We start from the raw sequence: 21,872 nt of genomic DNA, 5'->3' as shown, positions 1-21,872 counted from the left end.
GATACCAAATGTGTATAGACATGTAGCAGCTGCTACTCTTCCCAGAACTCAGACTCTATCTGGAAAGCATTAAAGGGCACCTTCACAGCCTTAGATATTTAATGGAATCCTCATTGTATTGAATTCAATTGAATAAAAGGACATATATTTGCTGTTTATTCTGATGAGATTCTCACACCATCAAATATACAGTGAAACATTGATCATAGTCACCATCTACTCACCTCTATAGTTTCGGCCTTATCCATGGCTATTACTGGTATTGTGCCAAGCCAGAGTTTTAGCATTGGCAAATGTCTGTATTCTTTACTGTAATGAATCAGCTGCTGGAAAAACTCTAGGAGAAAATATTTAATTTTAATTACATTTTTTACTATGTCATTTGGCTTTTTTACTCTTTTTTACTTTGGGCAACTCACTTAATATCTCCCAGATCTTTCATATTTTAAAGGTAAACCACACAGTTGTCGTTACTAAATATTTAATCAATGAATTATGAGGCTAATTTAATTATGAATGATATATATTAACAACCTGGTTAACTGAGAAATGCCAAGCACTGTGGATGTTTGTGGTGACCTTATGACATGCCTTCCCCAAGAACACCGAGGTTGTTCAGTTTCTCCTGACCTGCACAGGCTACTCTTCTATAGAAAGGGATACCTGTCCCAACCCTCCAGCCCTGGTAGATAGATGCTTCCCTTTCACCCTCTCTAAAACAGCATTGAAGTTCCTCAGCAAACTGAGATTAGAGCTACGATATGATCCAGTCATTCCTCTTCTGGGTATTTATCTGAAGAACATGAAAACACTAATTCAAAAAGATATATGCACCCCAATGTTAATTGCAGCATTACTCACAATAGCCAGGATATGGAAGCAACCTTAGGTGTCCATCAATGGATGAATGGATAAAGAAGATGTGACAATATTGGCCCAGCTGGCATGGCTCAGTGTTTGAGCGTTGGCCTGATCAGGACATATGCCCAGGTTGCAGGCCCAACCCCAGTGTGGTGCATGCTGAAGGCAGCCAATAGATGATCCCCTCTCATCACTGATGCTTCTCTCTCTCTCCCAGTCCCTTCCACTCCGAAATTAATAAAGAATATATATATATTAAAAGATAAAATATTGTCATTTGTGATTTGAATGGATATTAAGGGTACTATGCTAAGTGAAATAAGTCAGACAGACACGGACAAAAACTGTCTGATTTAATTTAAAATATAAAACAAAAAGTAATAAATGAACAAATATAACAATATAAAAAAGCAAATTCAAAGATATAGACAACAAAATAGTGGTTACAGAGGAGAAAGAGAGTGGAGAGAGGGCAAAGTAGGTAAATGGGGTTAAACAAATGATAATAGATGGAAACTAGACTTTTGGTTGTGAGCACCCAAAAGAGTATACAGACATCAAATTATACTATTGTACACCTGAAATTTAGATAATGTTATTAACCAATGTTACCTCAAGAAAAAAAAATTAAAAAAAACTCTTGTTTTACTAATCCTTCAACTTCTCAAATATGTCAGGGCCTCTATAGAACCTCTTTGTAGGAAACTCTTTTTCCTACTGCTTTTTGTCTAATAAGACTGACTTATTCTTCAAGTGTCATTTTAAATGTGATTTTGCTGCAAAGTCTTCTCTGATATACTAAACAAGATTTCTGGTAATATAACTTCCCAGATTGGCTCCCATGCCTAGTACAGGCACCAGATCTTAGTATTTCTAAATACTGTCCTACAATAAAATAAACCAATTCTCCTTGTAGAAGTTATTGATTTTAGGGCCAAGGCAGAGAAAAATACAAGAAGAGTGGGATATATTATAGTACCGGAATATAAGGAAGTGCTCAAAAAAATGAGGAGGCCATGTTGAAACACCTAGCAGCCAACCTGAAAAGTTCCTAATACTACAGGGACAATTTATGCAACAGAATAAGTAATGATAGGATTAGTTTGTATCACTTCTCCAGTCAATACCTTATAGTTTTCAGTGCACAGGACTTTCACCTCCTTGGTTAAATTTATCCCTAGGTGTTTTATTCCTTTTGATGCAATTGTAAATGGTAGTCCATTGATAGCATAAAGAAACGCAAGTGATTTTTGTATATTGATTCTATATCCTGCAACTATACTAAATTTATTTATTAATTCTAACATTTTGGGGGGTGGAGTATCTAGGGTTTCCTATATGAATAATCATGTCATCTGCATTCTTTTTCTTGCCTAAATGTTCTGACTGGGACCTATAATACTATGTTGAATAAACTGGTGAGAGTGAGCATCTTGTCTTCCTGATCTTAGAGGGAAAGCTTTCAACATCACCTATGGTGTTCTTGCCAAAAATGCATAACCTCAATGAAACAGAAAAAACAACAGACAAATCCAAACTGAGAAGTGATTCTACCAAATACCTGTTTCAGAAAATGTGTCAAGGTCTTGATGTGTATGGAAAGACTGATAAACGATCACAGATTAGAAAAGATTGATATTGAAGAACATAACACAAGGAAGCACAACTCCTATATGCCAGGTGAGATTTTGAATTGAGTCATGGAACAGAAAAAAACAAAACAAAACATTAGGAAATGTTGTAAAATTGAAATTAGGGCTGTAGCATTTTTAAGAACACTGGACAAATAATAATTTTCTTGTTTTTATAATGATACTAATTCTGTGAAATAACACCATCAGAGGGGGCTTGCTGGTATATGGCATATGTGAACTCTATATTATTTTTACAACTTTCTTTTAGTTTTAATATTATTTGAATAAATAAACATTTATAAAGAAGGGGAATTTTATTATTCTGAAGCTGAAGAATAAAAAGTAAGCTGGAGGAAGATTTAAAAATATTTTGTTGGTAGAAGAGAAACACATACACACGATATCAATATACTTTATAAATGCCTAATATGCAAAGTGTCCCTTTGGGAGTTTGATCAACTGGGAGTTCCATCGCTTGCTATGACATGTGCTGACCACCAGGGGACAGGACAGAATGAAGGAAGGTTGAGGCAGGTGACTGCCAGCTGCTAGGGACCCTTCCATGCATGAATTTCATTACTGGGCCTCTAGTATATACTAATAATAGCCTAGGACCATCACGACTCGATGGTTGACCGAACACTTGGGTCCTGGCTATAGGAGTCATTCCTGGGTCCCAGAAGAGATGGCTGCAGAAATCAGACCTGGGCCCCAGCGGCAGTTGGAATCAGGTCTGGGTCCATCACCAGTTAGAAGGCATCTCAGGTTGAGGACCATCACCTCAGCCAGAACTCAAGATGGTCACCTGGCCTGGCCTGGCCCCTCCTCAGAGGCAACCCCTTTCCTCCATGTATACTGCAGAGGACAGACAGGGATGCCTAAGAGGCTGGGGTCATGGTGCCCCATCTGTACCCTACTCCCTTGGCCTCTTTCACCTGTGGCCCCCACAGGAGGGTATGTATGAGAGCCCTTTCCCTGCTACCTCTCACCACTGTTTCCGGCCATCCTTCAGGCATATCGGCTTTCAAACTTGCCCTTCTCACTTCCTCTCACCCCCTTCCAGGGCCTCTGCTCTGGCTGGGAGGGCTCTGGGGTTTTACAACAGAGCTGGGGTGGGAAAGGGTAAACAGCACCAAAGATGGCAGATATGGCCACCCACCTCTGCCTCAGCTTGACCAATTAGTTCAGCCTCAGAACGTGGCCACTCAGAGGGGATCCCTACTTCCCCAGCAACAGCTCTAGGGCCTTGGCCCAGTACCAACCTCCTCTCCCCCTTGACCCTCCACACAGCTGGTGCTTGATGCAGCTCCATGTGCCTTAGTTAACCACCCCTTCCTTCCCTGTTCCTACAAAGAAGGCTGCATCTTCGTATGTTATGTTCATATAAACTTTGTAACATTTGGGGGGAAAAAAACACACAAAACAAAACAATGACCAAGAGAATGCCACAGTCAATGTCTGGAGTCCGGCTGAGGAGAATGGAGAGAAGGGAGAATTCCATAAGTTGGCCAATGCCAAGATATTTCTGGGTGACTGCCTGGCGTATGACAGTTGTGTGACCGCAGAGGAAGGAATCCAAGTTTCTCAGAAGAACACCAAGGACTTCTTCCATGTTCTGAACCTTTGCTTTGGTTTTCAGAATTCCCTGCTCCCCATCTGTTGGCTCCCTCCCTCTGAGGGCCATCACATGGGTGTAACTGGACTGTTGTATCTCAAGAGGATTGCCCCAATGTATGTATCCTTTTATCCGAAGATGAAAAAATCCCAAAGAATAAGAATGGAGACAGACAACTTGTCCTTTAGGCTTAAAAATAGAGACCCAGACTGCAAGAGGGTGCAGGCCAGGCTGAGGGACCTCCTCTCCCCACCCCCCAGTGCATGAATTTCATGCACCAGGCCTCTAGTATATAAATAATAGGCTTTGTCTACATTTCCTTGGATATATGAAAAAATTTGGTTTGGGAATGTGACAAAAATGTGGAAGTAATGTCACCCTATATAATAAAGAAGTGATATGCAAATTGACCATCACACTCATGCCAGGAAGTGTCCTGCAAAGAGCTGAGAATTGGTTCTGTCCATGTGCCTCAGAAAGACTGGATGAAGAAATGGCCCAGTTTGGCCCTGACTTTACCCACTTATGTTACTCTTGAAGGTGTCTTTGCCACAATGTGAATAAACTGCCACCTTTTCTAATAGGGGCTCATATGAAAGCCTGCATTCCCAACTTTACTTGAAACAGATCTATGTTCTGCAGCTGTGGCCACCATCCTAAGATCAGGTCTTGTCGACCAGGTCCTGTTGTTGGGAATCAGGGGGCACTGGAGTGGAGCCCCTGCCCCTCCGTGCACTTTTACATTCAGGGATTGAGCTGAACCCACTTTGGGGGAAGCCTGGCAAGGGTGACAGGTGTCACAGATGGAAGGATGGAGAATGGAGAGGCAGACACCATGCTTGGTCCCTCCCTGGGTGAGGTCAGGCAGATGAAGGCCGGCCAGCCCGCCCCACAATTGGGTGAGATAGCATCCTCTGTGTCCACCTCTCACCCTGTGGGCCCGACCACTCCCCTCAGTTTCAGGCAGCCCTCTGCATTCTATGACAGCACACTCTGCCCTCACATGCCGCTCACCCTAAATAAGAAGGAAGAGAGCAGTAGGCCCACGGACAACTACACAGAAAGATAGGGCTCACGGCTGGCAAGTGAAGTGGTGGTGGCAGAAACCTCTGCTGCCTCCGTGGCAGCACTAAGGAGCAGTGAACCGAGTGGTAAGGAGCAGTGAGCAGGCAGGCAGAAAGGAGTGAGGGGTCTCGGATTGTAAGAGGGATTTCCAACTATTGGCTTAGGGGATTGGGCCTAAGACGGCAGGTGGACATCACCTGAGGGGTCTCGGACTGCGAGAGGGCACAGGCCAGGCTGAGGGATGCCCCCCCGCCAAGTACACAAATTTGCCCGTTTGAAATGAATAAAACTAAAAAAAAAAAAGACCATACCCTTTTATGTAATGATGTTTACTTTGAATTTATATTAGTTCACACAAATACTCCATCCATGCTTTTGTTCCGGCCCTCCGGTCCAGTTTAAGAACCCACTGTGGCCCTCGAGTCAAAAAGTTTGCCCACCCCTGCTCTAGTATATAAATAATAGGCTATGTCTACATTTCCTTGGATATATGAAAAAATTTGATTTGGGAATATGACAGAAATGGAAGCAATGTCATCCTATATAATAAAGAGGTAATATACACATTGACAATTACACCCTCACAAGATGGCCGCCCCCATGTGGTCACAAGATGGCCACCACAAGATGGCCGGCAGGGAAGGGCAGTTGTGGGCAATCAGGCCAGCAGGGGAGGGCAGATGGGGCAACCAGGCCTTCAGGGGAGGGTAGTTAGGGGCAATCAGGCCTACAGGAGAGGGCAGTTGGGGGTGACCAGGCTGGCAGGGGAGGGCAGTTGGGGATGACTAGGCCTGCAGGGAAGGACAGTTGGTGGTGACCTGGCCGGCAGGGGAGAGCAGGTAGGGGTGACCAGCCCTGCAGGGGAGGGAAGTTAGGCATGACCAGGCCAGTAGGGGAGGGCAGTTGAGGGGGAACAGGCCTGCAGGGAAGGGCAGTTAGGGGCAATTAGGCTGGCAGGAGAGGGCAGTTGGGGTGACCAAGACAGCAGGGGAGGGCAGTTGGAAGAGATCGGGCCAGCAGGGGAGGACAGTTGGGGGGACCAGGCCTACAGGGGAGGGCAGTTAGGGGTGACCAGGCTGGCAGAAGAGGGCAGTTGGGGGTGACCAGGCAGGCAGGGGAAGGCAGTGGGTAGTGACCAGGCCTGCAGGGGAAGGAAGACAGTTGGGGGCGATTGGGCTGGCAGGGGAAGGCAGTTGGGGGGAACCAGGCTGGCAGGAGAGGCACATTGGGGGAGATTGGGCCAGCAGGGGAGTATTAAGGCATTGATCAGGCTGGCAGGGGAGTGGTTACGGGGAATCAGGCTGGCAGGCAGAAGCGGTTAGGGGCAATCAGGCAGGCAGGCAGGTGAGGGGCAATCAGGCAGGCAGAAGCGGTTAGGGGCAATCAGGTAGACAGGCAGGTAAACGGTTGAGAGCCAGCGATCATGGATTATGAGAGGGATGTCCACTTCCCTGTGGGATCAGGCCTAAACCGGCAGTTGGACATCCCCTTTGGGGTCCCAGATGGGAGAGGGTAAAAGCTGGGCTGAGGGACACCCCCTCCAGTAGTGAATATAAGAAAGAATCATTAAGCTAAAAAGAATTACTGAGAAGCACTGAGGAAAATGTAGGGAATAGATAGAGAAAGTTGGTAATCAATCAAATCAGTTTCCTTTGACATGTCCAGATAGAAGAATGAATATGATGGAAGTACCTTACTTCTTCTTGAAAACACAACATGCTCACACATGCATTCTTCAGGCAAGGAACATGTCCCACCTAAGGACCAGATCCCTACTCTCAAGGAATGTATTAGTCAGAGGAGATGGTCGCTGTATCAGATCAAATGAAATGGGTGTTAAATTAGAAGGTTAAGTATGAGGAGTTATCGATTTTCATTGAAAGGACAGGAGAAATTCTAAGACAGAGATGGCATTTGAGCATAACAGAATGAGTTGGCTTTTTATAGGAAGAAAAAGGAAGTTAGGGTAAACCAAGCAGCAGAAATAGTGGAGCAGAGGCAGGGAGGTCTGAAAATTGCCTATAGATTTAGCCAAAGCACAGGAAAAAACATTGATAGATGAGCTTGGGGTGCTGGAAGGCTAAAGAAGTTGGATTATCTTTTATGGTCTCTAGGCAGTATCTGAAAGTTCCTGATGAGTACTAGAACCACAGAGTTATATTTTAGGACAATAACACTGAGGTGTGTGGGATCTGTGAAGAACTTGGTATTCCGAGGCCACAGGAAGCTTCTGGGGGTGGGAAAAAGACGGGGATTCGATGCAGCCAAGGTTACGGGCCCTGGTCCTGTTTTATGGCTGGTCCTTATAGTGAGTATATGGAAATGGTGAACAGTAATCCCAACAACATTGAAGTAGGGAGGGAAGTTTGGGAGTTAACATTTTCTATATTGAAATCCCGGAGGCCCCATCTGGGGAATGCAGCCCAGCATTCAGAAAGGTCAAACAATGACAAAACTCTGGGTCAGGTCAGGTAACACTAAATTGGTGAGTGCAACCTGGAGTGGGGGTTGGGTGGGGTGGGGGAACACAGTGACTAAAGGATTGGGGTACAGGGTCCAGCCCTCAAGAAAAGACCTGGCAATGGTGAGACAGGGCCCAAGCCAAACAACATGAGGTCACGGGAGGACTGGCTTTCTAATTAGGTTAGGAAATGAGGCACGCTCCTGAGATTGCTGGCAAAATCCAGGGAGGGAGGGATAAGGAGAGCAGACTAGCTGGGAGGCATGTGGTACCCAGGCTTCTTCTAGGCAGAGGGAATGCCCCCCTGACAGCAGCAGGACTAATGCCCACAGCACTGAGGCTACTAATACAGACGGCACCTGAGATTTTGACGGGTTGTTTAACAAGGGAATTTGGGCCCCACGGACAGATTGACATGGCATTACAAAACAACTATTAAACTTTCCAGCTCTTTTTCATTCCAAGAAATGTTCACATACACAACTATTCCTGCTCCTTCTCCCATCCCTCAGCTTCCCCCACCCCTGGGCTTCAGGGCAAGCTGCTCAAAGTGCAGCGGAAGGGAGGCTAAAGCGCAGGGATGTCCATTGCCTGTGATACTGAATAAACAGTAGTAACTGTTTAAAGCGTTTGCACATCTGGGCCCCTCAAAACCTAATAATGAATCTTCTAAAATGGCTGACATTCATTCTGTCATGTTTATTTGCTGTAGAAGGTAAGTTAACATCAGACCAGAGCTAAAGGTTTTCCATGCTTATGTCTTTTATGCCTCACCACAGTCAGATGAGAAGCACTATCACAGAAGTTAGTGAACAATTGAGGAAGTTGTGCACAGCTAAGTAGTTGCACAATATCACAGCGCTGGTAGATATAGGCCTGGCTTAGTCCCCGAGGCACCCAGACACACGATGTGCCATCTTCACCATTACATCACACCCATTCAAAATGCCTTTCAGTCAAACCATTGGCTAAATTGCTGTTAAAACAGCTAGGTCAGATCAACAGTGTGAAATATATGTAGCATGGCCATAAACATTGCTTTGGTCTGGTCTGACAGAGGAGACAGGGAAATCAAAATCCGAGACAGGGAAATCAAAATCCGTGGTTTGAAGGCCTCAGGTGGGCCCAATGGCAGGGAGCAGCTGGGGAAGACAGGCGTTGACAAAAAGGACTGAAAAAACGAGTTCAATGCTGGGCACAAAGGAGGGCCTCAAATAAGTGCATGATTGACAATGAAAAAAATGGACTCAAACCAAGTTCTGGACAATGGTCTAGAAAATGCACGCATTAAATGTAATCCTCAAAGTAACTGTAATATGGTGACGTTTACAAGTAAAGGGTAACGCACTCTAAGTTAAAGAGTTTTAAACAACTTGTCAAAGTCAAGCAATTTGATTATAAGCAGAAAAGGAGCAAAGGTTCTTCTCATGCTTAGATCCAGTAGTTGTTGATGCATTAAAAAGTCCCCATGAGTTACCATGCTCTCTTCTCCAGAAGTAACTATAAGGAGAATTGCTTAAAATAATCCAATAACGCACAGTTTGTTTTGAAATGGATCTTATTCACTAGAGATTTCAATTCTTAGAAAAATTCCCCCCTAAAGACTATGATGAGATTTCTAAAGTATACCGTTTCCTGTTGGGGAGGAGGGGCCTATATTTCTACACCATTATTCTTTAATATTATAAAGCCTTTGAGTAGAAGGGAAGATTAGCTCTGCCTTTAGTGTTCCCCATGATGATGTTTACAAATGTAGTTTTCATATATCAAAATTTGCTGCATCACTTGCAACATTAGTCGCATTGATATTTGGTTGGTTAAAAGTTTACTGGGATTTCTTCTGCCAGAAACATTTTCTGTATTTTGGTAACACTCTCCCATGAGGCCTCATGTGTTCCTGTGAAGTTGAAATGACAGCATTATTTTTATTTGGAGAAAGGAAAGTGGAAAAGAAATAACCCTTTAAGCTTTGAAATTGATGTTCAGTCTATAAAACTTCAGTTAAACTGAGGGGTGATTGGATTCTAGCTCTGGGCTCATTTTAAAATATGTCATTTGGGGCAAATCTTTTCAGTTCTGGGCATCTCAACTTATCCAGACAGGAAGATCAAGTGCTAAGATCTAACTCACCCTCCCTCATGGGGTATGCAAACACTAAGTACTTTTAAAAGCTTTCTAATTTTAAAGTGACCGCTCTACCCCTATCATAACATAACATGAAGCTGTCTCTTCAAAAGATGATTTCAATTTTTTTAAAAAATTTACTCTAACAAATAAGAGTTTTGAAACTTCCTGTATGACTTTTGTGGCAGGCCTTGGTGAATAACATCATAATTCATATTTGTAATGTAACCTCCTTAGAAGGGCCAAGGAGGAATGAAAGTTGTGGTCAAGTCTTGTGATTTCTGCAGGGAGAAGCTCTGGTCTCAAGTGCATTACTTGTCCCAGATTATATAAAAAAGACTAATTGCTTACAAGGGGAGAGAGAGGGGGGGGAGGGAGAGAGAGAGAGAGAGAGAGAGAGAGAGAGAGAGAGAGAGAGAAAGTTATAAGTTGTGTCTGGCTTTAGGACTTTAACAGTAAAGACAGAAGAAAAACCGGGCAGTGTTTTTGTTGTTGTTTTTCTTATTAAATATATTTGTATTGATTTCAGAGAGGAAGGGAGAGGGAGAGAGAGAGATAGAAACATCAATGATGAGAGAGAATCTTTAATCAGCTACCTCTTGCACTCTCCGCACTGGGGATGGAGCTGGTAACCCACGCATATGCCCTGGACCTGAATTAAACCAATACCCTTCAGTCCACAGGCCATACATAGCTCTCTCCACTGAGCCAAGCCAGCTAGGGCTACAGGCGGTGTTTTCAGAAGGCAGCAGCCAGGAGTTGGGAAAATGAGAAGAGAAAAGGCAGGACGGGAGTTTAGAAACACTGCACTTATGTGTAATGAAAACTGGAGAGAACTGGGGAACCCATTATCCAAGGGGTGATAGAGTCGCCCCTCACCCAGCAGCCTGCAGCTCCAGTCCTGCTGCTCCAGGCGGGGAAGCGGGCGGTTCCCTGCAAGGGGTCCAACAGCCACTGGCGGGGATGCAGCTGGCCCGGGCGCGCAGTCCCTTACCTTTTCCTCCTCGCTCCAGGAGCAGCACGTGTCCCAGGAAGGGGTAGGCGCCCGGAATGGTGGGGATGGGCCTCATTTGCAGCCAGTTATGCGCATAGCTCGCCATCATCTGCAGGAAGCTCAGGATGAGGGTGGCGCCCGCCAGGGAGACGGCGCTGAGCGCGCCCCAGAGCAGCAGCTTCTGCCCGACGGGCACCAGCCAGACGGCCACCATCGCGCCAGGGGACGGCTCCGCGGGGACTGAGACCCTGAATATTGGGGGCCAGTGCTTAGGGCCAGGGCGGGGTCCAGCTCCTGCCTTTCAAGTGCGGGCCCGGGGAGGAGTCCCCGGGGGCGGGCGCAGCGGGCCGGGCGGGCGGGGGAAGAGGTGGCGCCCGGCCCAATCGCCTCTCCCTCCTCCCGCAGCCCGTAGGCAGCAGCCCAGGCGCCCAGAAGCGGGCCTTCCCGTGCACACACGCAGGCCCTTGAGTGGCGTGGGGAGGAGAATGGGTGCAATTTAGGGCGACTCAGGATGGAGAGGCGCCCTGGGGCTGCGGTGGGCTGACTTCCGTTACTGAGTGAGCGGTACGTTTTAGAAAGGAAATAAAGGGCGCCGGGTTGGAGGTTCGGTTTGGGGTGAGTTTTTCCCTGGCTGGGCGCCTGGCCTCATGATGCTCCCTTGCGAGACCAGCAGTGTCTTCTGCTCTCCTGGGACTGGCTGCGCGCGGGAGGTGGGGTGCCTCCTGGCTGTGCATCAGGGACATTCAGGGCAGATCCCTACTTTGACCTGGGACTGCAACCTGAGGGAGCAGGTAAAGTTCGTCATCAGGTCATGGGAGAGCTGAATCATGTTCTTGTGATCCCAATGGCTTCCAAATTATCCTCGGAACCAAGAGAACATGGGGGCGGGTGGAGAGGATGAAGGGCAAGGTCTCTGGAAGTGGGAGAGATAAGAGATGCTGGCAGAGCAGGGGTTGGAAAAAGGAACAGTAATTGTGAAGTAACTCTCAAAAGACAAACCATGGAAGGAAGGAAGGGAAAGGGAATGATGGGGAGAAGGATGCCCCAATTCTGCCCATGGCTGTGTTCACTGACTAGGAATTTTCCTTCTTCAGGTAGTGGAACTTCAATCCTGACTCTGGTTCTCTTTTCTACAGGTGATCCTTCCTACAGAGGCGCTGGCCTAGGAGTGTCCCTGTTTAGGAGCAGGTCCATAGTGATCGGGAAGGTGCCAAGGAAGATGACCTATACTGAGAAATGCCCTGGACCCCTACTTGCTGGGGTTCTTGTTCCCGCATTAAGAAGGGTTCAGCAATCTGGAAAAGGGGCTGTGCATAACTCAGAGTCCAGTGACGAAATATAGTTTTGAAAGGCATTTGGGGGTCAGAGAAGCTTAGCTAAAAGGAACTAAGTTCTCCTCATCTGAGGACCCCATGCGTTTTAGTAACACAAATTGTCCTGAGGCTAGGTAGAGATATATACTTCAAAGGGTCAGGGTTTAGTATACACAGTCCACTGTCAGAATGGAAGAGTTAGCCTATGGCTGTTCAGGTGTTTGGCTAGTAGGAGTCAATAACATGTAGATTAAGATGCCCTGAGCTGTCTGGCAGCAATCAGTCATCCCTTTTCAGGTTTGGGGAAATGCCTTTAGTCATTCCCATCAGGTGACGACATATGTGACTCAGCCCTTGTTGAGTCCCCAAGTTCCATCAACCTTTTGATGAAACTCTTGCAATTATGACCTGCTAAAATTGGCTTCTGGCATCTCACCCTTTTTGATTATTTAAATTTAACAAGAATGTATGTTTTAAGATCTTTAAATTCAATGGAAGGGACTGAGTTCTATCATGTCCCTTTAAATTGCTGCCAGGCACTAAAGAAATCAGTTTGCAATAAGTTTCTTTATGGGCCAACAGTTTTTTGAGTCCCAATTTCAATGTCCAACAGTTTCTTATGTGTACATGTCAGCAATGATATTTTAGTTCTGGATTTATTTAAAAAGGTATTACTTAATTTTTAAACATTTGGGGATTTTCTAGTTCTCTTTTATTTTTTAGTTCAATTCCACTGTGACCTGATACCATATTCTGCATAATTTTAATTCTTTAAAATTTGTTGAGACTTGCCTTGGAGCCTTGTATGTGGTTAGATTTTGTAAGTGTTCCATATGCATATGTAAAGAATGCAATGTTGGGTCCATTGTTCAATGTATGTCCATTTAGTTATCGCTGATTTGTTTATCAATGAAATAACAATATTATTTTACAACGAAGAAATATAATAACCTGAGAAGAATCTTTTCACAAAGAAAAATTAAATCATTAACTGTAATAAAATGTATTTTATTTTAAATCTTTTTATCTAGACTGCTATTTTACATATATGCCAAAAAATGTTTATTCTGCATAAAATGCTAGCAACAGTAATAGCAATTAACTACAATATACGTTACTTTAAACATAAATGTGTGCCCTAGCTGGTTTCGCTCAGCGGCTAGCTAGACTCTAGCCGCTAGAGCGTTGGCCTGCAGACCAAAGGGTCCCTGGTTCAATTCTGATCAAGGGCATGTACCTTACTTGCAAGCTCCTACCTGGCCTGGTCCCTGATGAGGGCTCATGCAGGAGGCCACCAATCCATGTGTTTCTCTTACATTGATGTTTCTCTCTGTGTCTTTCCCTCTCTCTTCCACTCTTCCTAAAAATCAATGAAAAAATATCCTCAGGTGAGAATTAACACCAACAAAAGAAAAAAAAATAATAATTTACAAAAATAATGGAGAACACTTAAATAAAAATAAATGCTCCAGTTTTCATCTTAAATACTAGTAATGAATAAACATAAGGGCCAAATTTACTTGTATTGTTATATCCTTCTGAATATTGATTAAGTAATTTGTAAACAAATGTAGTGGACATTATGTGAAGTGGAGAATTAACAGCAGTAAATTATTGAAATGTATAAAGTCAGATTGTATAAATATTTGCATAATATTTTTCAGTCCAAAATTGCATGTATGTGTGTGTATGTATGTCTTGCATGAAACTGACTGTTTTATGGAAAACTGACTAATCAATGAGGCAAATCCAGACATATGGTTATTTTTTTAATTATCCTCTTAAATATAATTTAAATATGTGATGTGAATTTACTAGTACATATAAATATAGGTATACAAATGAATATTTCTATCAGATAGACATAATTTCCCATGACTATAAACTCTGTCATCTCACTTTCCTTTCTACTTTGAAAACCCCTGGAACCTTAAGAGGAAAATAAATAAAATAATTTTAATTTCTCCCTTCCCTGGAGTGGATGGTGTGAGATTTTCCCACATGTATGGCACTGTGGCGTGATTTCTGTCCCTGGGCTTATGCCCTCTTGTTTTGTAATCAAATTCAGGAGACAAGCTATTTCCAGTTCATACTTAAGATAAAGCTCTGCTTACCAGCAGAAACTGAGGCAAATAAAATTAAATATACCATTTGGTATAATAAAATCATCCTACAAAAAGAAAGATGTTCATGTTTTAGAACACAAAATATGAATTTCTAATTAGTTTCCTGACATGGGGGGGGGGGTGTTACATGAAATAGAGAGAGAGAGGTGTACTTACTTTAACAATGTTCACAGGGTTCCTATCATAATGCTGACCTTGATCTTCCCCAGAGCCCAGAACACCCCTCAGCAGGCTATGTGCAGTGCTCAACACTTCATAGTTCTGAAGAACCCAGGACTGCCCTCCTCTCTCCCCCTCCTCACCTCCACCCCTAGCTCATTCTTCATCATATATTTTTTTTAAAAAAATATATATACTTTATTGATTTTTTACAGAGAGGAAGGGAGAGGGATAGAGAGTTAGAAACATCAATGAGAGAGAAGCATCGATCAGCTGCCTCCTGCACACCTCCTACTGGGGATGTGCCTGCAACCAAGGTACATGTCCTTGACCGGAATCAAACCTGGAACCCTTCAGTCTCCAGCTCGACGCTCTATCCAGTGAGCCAAACCAGCTAGGGCTTCACCATATATTCTTATTGTCATCGCCTGACCCCTTTCCCCACCCTAATTTTTTCATTTTTATCTTCTCTTCCAAGCTATTTCCATCTTTGGAGACTCTCTCTGTAGCTATCAAAGTAGATGATTTTTCTACTTAGGTTTTCTATTTTTTTAATTCCGTTGCAAATAGATGACTAGGTTGTCTTGATCACCTATATGAAGGTACTTAACCCCATGAAGCACTGAACTGTGAAAAACTGTTAGTGAGATAAATTAAGACTTATGATTTTTAGTGTTGCTCTTAAATATTTTAATTTGTAAAATACTCATTATTAAGTATTAACTATTACAGTTCTTTCATTTTGTATCTCCTCTCAAGTTGGTTATGGATATTAAGTAAAATCTTCTAAAATGTTACATCAGATGCCTTTTAAAAATCAATCATTTTCTACTACAATTTTTAAAACCCCTGTGGTAGAAAAAGGCACTTCAAGGAATAATTGCTTGATAGAAATCATAAATAATCATTTTTGAAACTATACCTGAAAAAACCTTGTTTGATGAAATTCTTAATAAAAGTATTCGTCTTCTTGAAATTTCCCATGTGCCCTAGCAGCTGGGCAAACTCACATTTGGTATGCCTGCTAGTCCAAGCTTTATTTAACCACACTTTCAAGTTGCCACTCTTAAGCATTAATTCAAGGCTAATTTGAGTTTCCCAGAGTAAAAAGAAAACAGGGGAAGTCTGTGAATGGAACATCAGCTGTTATGAGGTACCCTCCTCTTCTGGATTCACTTTCCCTTTTTATAATGTTACCTCCTCAGAGGTCTTTGCAGATACAGTTAGTTCTGAGGAGCCAAACTCTTTTATATCCCACTTGCAAAAATTAAAAATTTAAATTAAATAAAAATTTTAAAAAACACAACAAAATATGGGACTTTCATAGCTTTCTTTGGATCTGGGATCACTGAGACACAAATGGAGATCTAGGGAATGCCATGTCTAGCTGCTGCATGACAAGCAATAAAAAAGTATATCACAGAGGAGGGGCCAAGATAGTGATGTAGATAAACATGACACTCACATTCTCTCAGAACCACATCAAAATTACAACTAAACCACAGAATAACCATAATTCAGAACCATCTGAAAACTGGCTGAAGGAAAGCCCTACAACTAGAGAATTAAAGAGGAAGACACATTGAGATGGGTAGGAGGGCTGAGGCCTAGAATGGGCTGGTCCAACACCCATGTGTGGCATTTTCTTAATGGGGAGTGATATATTGCCATGGAGTTCCTGCCTTGAGGAGCAAGGGGTCCCAACACCACACCAGATGCCTCAGCCCAGGGCTCCAGTGCCAGGAAGAGAAGCCTCCATAACTTTTGGCCATAAAAACCAGTGGAGAGTGTGGCTGAGTGATGTGGAGGCAGCCAGAATCCCAGGCAGTTCCTCTTAAAGGGCCCCATACACCTACTTACTCAGACTCACTCCCTCTGAGCTCCAGCGCTGGGGAAGCAGGGACATACATGGAGGAACTAAATTATCTGGCATCAGAGGAAGAACTGGGGGGCAGCTTTCTCCCATAGAAAATCAAAAGAAGACCTTAGGTTTTTATAAATGGAGTTATATTTTTAAAAAAATATTCTGAAGATGAGGAGAGAAATAACATAAGTTTTCCCGTTTGAGATCTCATTTTTTTTCTTGATTATGATAATGTTGTCATTATCTGAGTGGTTTCTGAGGAGAGCAATACCCAGTTCCTGTTGGCCAAATGCCTTCGTAGCAAGATGATCCAAGCTTTTCACAACAGTTTTGCTACCAGAACACAGGTGTTGTAACAACCACTACTAAAGTGAAGCCAAAATGGGAAAGGAAAAGACTTAAATCAACATTATTGTCATTGGACATGTGCCCTAACAGCTGGGCAAACTCACATTTGGTACGCCTGCTAGTCAAAGCTTTATTTGGTTTAGCTAGTTAGTGAAACCTCTAAACCCATTGAAATAATATCAAGATTCCAAAAATATTTTTTTCTGTTCAAATAAAGTGGATGAGTCTTAATTGCATAGAAATTCTCTGAGATTAAATAGACCTTCCTCTCAAACTGACAGTAAGTATTCTAAAAACTTTTTTCAACCAATACCATTGCAGTTTAGAATCCTCATGTTGACTACTGCCATATAAAGATAAATGTTCCACCCCACCAGTGAAATAAAATGTTGTTGAAGCCCAATGAAAATGGCAAATTGCTAGACAAAATCTCAGGAAGAATCCAGAATTTAGTCTACAGAGACCCAAGCGAAAGTCAGAAGTTATGGTCCCTGGTGACCCAAAGTCCTCTGTCTGGGGCGGAGGACACCACATAGGGATTCTGCTGCCAGAGACCCCTCTGTCCCAGCACAGAGAGAGCTCCTTCTCTCTCATCAAGTCTTACTTTGAACAAGGGCACAGCCTCCCATGTCCTACAACTCCTTTCTTGCTGTCCCTGAACTGCCCCCTTTTCCTTATAAGGTTTTAATACTGACCTTAGAGCAGGGTTTCTCAACCATGGCATTGCTGGTATTTGAGCCAGATAATTCTTTGTTGTGAGGCCCTGTTTGTGCCTGCTGGGATGCTTAACAACAACAGGCCTTTACCCACTAGATCAGTCAAATTTTTTTACTCGAGGGCCATAATGGTTTCTTAAACTGGACCGGAGGGCTGGAACAAAAGCATGGATGGAGTGTTTGTGTGAACTAATATAAATTCAAAGTAAACATCATTACATAAAAGGGTACGGTCTTTTTTTTCAATAGTTTTATTCATTTCAAACGGGCCAGACCCAGCCCGCGGGCCTTAGTTTGCCCACGGCTGCACTAGATGCTGGTAGCACCCCATCACCCAGGTGAGCCAACCAAAAATGGCTCTAGTCAAATGTCCCCTGGGTGGGGTTGGGGGCCAACACTGTCTCTGGTTGAGAACCACTGCCTTAGTCGATAAGGAAAATGACTAATGGTGGTGACAAATGCCCTGCCATCTTTTGTCCTTCTCACAGTCTGAGGATACATGGCATGGGCCATCACCTGGGATAGGAATGCCAACCTTGGTCCAGGTTCTGAACTTGCCATGCTCTCGAGCTAATACTTTTATTTCTTGGAGCCTCTGTTTTAAAATAAATATGTATTCATTCATTAGACATGTACTCAGTGCCCATTGACACGCAGTTTGAAAGGGGCATGTCCTTCAAAGTTGTTCATAGTTATAGTGAGGAGATAGAGATCAACAATCCTATATAATAAAAGAGTAATATACAAATCGACTGAATGGCAGAAGGACTGGTTGCTATGATGTGCACTGACCACCAGGGGGCAGAAACTCAATGCAGGAGCTGCCCTCAGCCCATAGGCCCCAATTGCTGAATCAGGCCTGCTGGCCAACCTCTTGGTCCCTCCTTCCCGCTCCCGACCTGCAGGCTCCAATTGCCCAATGGTAAATGGGGAACTGAGGGTTGGTGGTGGTGGTGGTGGTGGTGGGGTGGGTGGATGGCATGAATTTCATGCACCAGGCCTCTAGTAATTGAAATAGGAGCTTTAAGTTCCAACCAGAGGTTTCTCACACCTTGGTGAAAAAGGAGACAGACCTTGGATTCCTTGGTTGTCTTCCTATCAGATGTGTACCTGTGAAGTCCATTACCCAAGTCCATGTTCTGTTGCCTCCTCACTACAGGGTGGCACTGCCCGTGGCCTATTCCTTCTCTCTACTCAGTCTCCCTCGTGAGAGTGGAAGCCATGGCAGTCTCTCGCCTTCTTAGCCTTTTACCCACTTCTCAGTCCCAAAGGCTTTGACTGTGGGAAGGGCTCCTCTGTTCACCCCTGTACATGAAGATGTTGTAAGTAATAAAGAGATTGGTCCAGGACCCCTGGTTTCCACTGGCAACGTTATACCCCAGGGGAGGTCACATTTCAAAACTCTCCTCTCAATTCTGCCCAAATGAAAGGGCGAGGGCTACGCCCTCCATCTTGCCCCGAATCCTCCATTTTTGGGCAGCCATGTGCTCGGCAAGGCTTCTTCCCAGAAGCCCAAGCCTCTGCTAGCCACACCTAGGACTTTTTTAAACTAACAAAGGACAATCAAGGGACGTGCACGCCATAGATATGATCACATCCTGTGTAACAAGACACCGACTTGCGCCTGGCTAATCGACAGGGCCCACAGTCATCTCTCCTCCCCTTACTCCAACCCCCTTATTAAACCCCTCTTCTTGAGTCGGTAAAGAGGGTAGGGGAGCCAAACCCGGGTTTGAAATAAAGACTCTTATGCTTTTGCATTGGACATGACTGGCTCCCTGGTGTGGTTTCTTGGAGATCCTGAAATCTGGGCATAACAAAACCCATCCTTCGTACCTCAGGGGAGGTCACATTTCAAAACTCTCCTCTCAATTCTGCCCAAACAAGGTCCTGCCCTGACCTACAAAAGCCCAGCGGTGACCCTGCCAGCACTGTTCAAAGGCCCCATAGGATTATCAATACCAAAGGGCTGCAGATAAAAGACTTTTATTGGCAACCATTTTCTTCTGTTTCAACATAAAGCAGCATCCACATGGAACCAAGACCAATATCTTTATTAAATGCCCAAGTAAAAGATGAGGTTGTGTTTATTTGTAATCATTTCCTGGAACCCAGCCAGATTTGATGAAATCTGGAGATTTTTCCCTCCAGAGGAACTTTAACTCTTCAGTGTCCTATTGTGTGGTTTGCGAAGAACCCAGACCTCATGGTTGTTTTTCAGCACCCACCCCTCCATCTTTAGCCTTTCCTACCACTGAGAGTCTCTTAGTATGGAAGAAAAACTCCATCTCTCTTAGCAACTTTTCTATTTTTCTACTTAACCCACACAATATTTTAGAAATGGTCACTTCTGTGTAAACATACATCAGCATAATGTAGCACACCTGGTATTGCTGGGGTTCATGTCCCAACATCAAGAAGGGTTCAGGAATCTGGAAAAAGGTTCTGCGCGTAGATGACATAGGAATCCAGAGACTAATAAAGAGTCTGGAGATGAGATCTAATTTTAAAAGGCATTGAGGGTCAGAGGACCTTCAGCTAAAGGAACTGAAGAGTTCTTCCTTGCCTAGGGCCCTTGCTTTTATTAACACAATTGTCCTAAGGCAAGGTGGAGATAATACACCTTAAAGGGTAAGGTTTCAAAGGGTACAGAGTGCATTGTCAGAATGCGAGAATAGCCTATGGCTGTTCAGGTGTTTGGCCAGTAGGAGGCAATAACATGTAGATTAAGATGCCCTTTAACTGTCTGGCAGCCACAATCAGTTTCCTATTCAGGTTTGGGGAAATGCCTTTAGCCATTCCCAACAGGTGACTACATGTGTGACTCAACCCTGTTGAGTCCCCAAGTTTCATCAACCTTTTGGTGAAACTCTTGAAATTATGACACGCTGGAATTGGTTCCCGGCATGATATCAGTGTGGTTATCACGGGCAACTTAGAAATTTGTGTAACACAGATTTCAAAAAAATTATATATATATATTTCAGAGCGAAAGAAATAGAAACATTAATGATGAGAGAGAATCATTGATCAGCTGCCTCTTGCATGCCCCACACTGGGGATCGAGTCTCCAACCTGGGCATGTGCTCTGACCTGGAATCAAACTGTGACCTCCTGGTTCATAGGTGGACACTCAACCACTGAACCACACTGGCTGGACACGTTACATAGATTTACGTTATCCATTCCAGGGCTATGTGCTACTACCATGAGCTCTATGAGAATTTTTATACCTAATAATACTTCCAAATTGCTATAATGAATCCTGAATCATGTCCACTGAAACTGCAGTGAAGCAGATTCCTTACCCTCCACAAAAGCTGTGCAATGAGCCCAGGGCAGGAGCTGCAACCAGACACCTGCAGCCCCACAGGTCGCTCCAGCACGGTTCTGGAGCCTGTGTCCACGCCAGGGTCACAAAAACAAGAGGTCAAAACAAAGAGATGCATCGCCATTCTCCCAAGTTCAAATATCTCACTTCTTTCTTAGAAAAATGAATGTTACACAGGTTTCTATCCCTTGCACGTGTCCAAAAATCCCCAAGCTTACTGGTGCTTCACCCCCAGTAAGGCAAGCAGTGGTAGGGTTAATGACCCCATGGGTGATGCACAGAGAATTGTTATCTCTGAGAGATACTGAGTTCCAGACAAGAAGAGAGGTTAACGGCACCAGGCATTGTGCTAGAATCTGAACTGTTTTATTTGGTTCTGTTTCACAATCAGGAAAAAAAAACCACTCTGTAATCACACTTTTTCCCTACTTTATTTCACACCAAACAATCATGGAGATATTCAGTGTTATCTCCATTATTAGCGGGATTAGCAAATTCTAGAAGCATGCCTCTGTGACCTTTAGCCCCCTTGTATGCCCTGTCTCTTTTTATCCCCGTGGCAGGGACGCGAGGTAGATACCGCTCTCACGGTTCTGCAGATCAAAGCCCCAACGCTCAGTGTTTGAATGAAACCCACGTTGCAAAACTTACACTTCAGACTGGGCTCCTCCCCACCTCTGAGGAGCTTCCTCACGCCGGTGACTTCATCAGAGACTGTCCATCACTTACTTCCCTGTGTTTTTTCTAAAATCCAGTCCATGTACTCAGCAATTTTGGTGTAGACACCTGGTTGTTCCTGCGGCCACAGCCTTCACCCCAACTGGTTATGCCCCAACTGGTTGTGTTTACTAACCAAAGGGCCACCTGAATCTCCCTATGTCACAGTGGGCAGAAAAAGAAAATGAGAGAAGGTTATGACAGATGTGCCTTTAACATTCTGTAGTCACACCACACACCACACACCACACACCACACACCACACACCACACACCACACACCACACATCACACACCACACACCACACACATCCGATTTCTTATAGATCTTCAGGCATTTCATATGGCTCATTAGCTGTTGAACATGGTGAAAATTATGCAATTCAATAATGTATTGTCCAACAAAGAAATGTTGACATCTTCATTTCACTGTCAAATAAGCCTAATATTCTGCCAATCAATGATTCTCTCTCATCATTGGTGAGAATCCTCCTGTATACCAAAAGGTTGCTGGTTCAAATGCCAGTGAGGACACATACCTGGGT

At 44.0% G+C, this 21,872-nt stretch overlaps 1 protein-coding gene across 1 annotated transcript in view; it reads right to left on the bottom strand.

The window, feature by feature from the left end:
• LOC102754363 (cytochrome P450 4V2) overlaps positions 1-11,209 on the bottom strand; it is a gene marked incomplete at its 3' end in the record, with an annotated part of 26,623 nt that extends 15,414 nt beyond the window's left edge. Inside the window, exons 1-2 of the mRNA XM_015566738.1 lie at positions 10,755-11,209; positions 225-337 (exon numbers count right to left, since the gene is read on the bottom strand). Of these exons, the coding sequence (XP_015422224.1) occupies positions 225-337; positions 10,755-10,968 (327 nt within the window). The remainder of the gene's footprint in view (positions 1-224; positions 338-10,754) is intronic.
• Between the last annotated feature and the right edge of the window lie 10,663 nt (positions 11,210-21,872).

This window comes from Myotis davidii, unplaced genomic scaffold (genome assembly GCF_000327345.1).
Source record: "Myotis davidii unplaced genomic scaffold, ASM32734v1 scaffold1210, whole genome shotgun sequence".
NCBI classification, from domain to species: domain Eukaryota; kingdom Metazoa; phylum Chordata; class Mammalia; order Chiroptera; family Vespertilionidae; genus Myotis; species Myotis davidii.
Note: the sequence above shows the minus strand (reverse complement) of the source record. Positions and strands in the feature narration are given on the sequence as shown.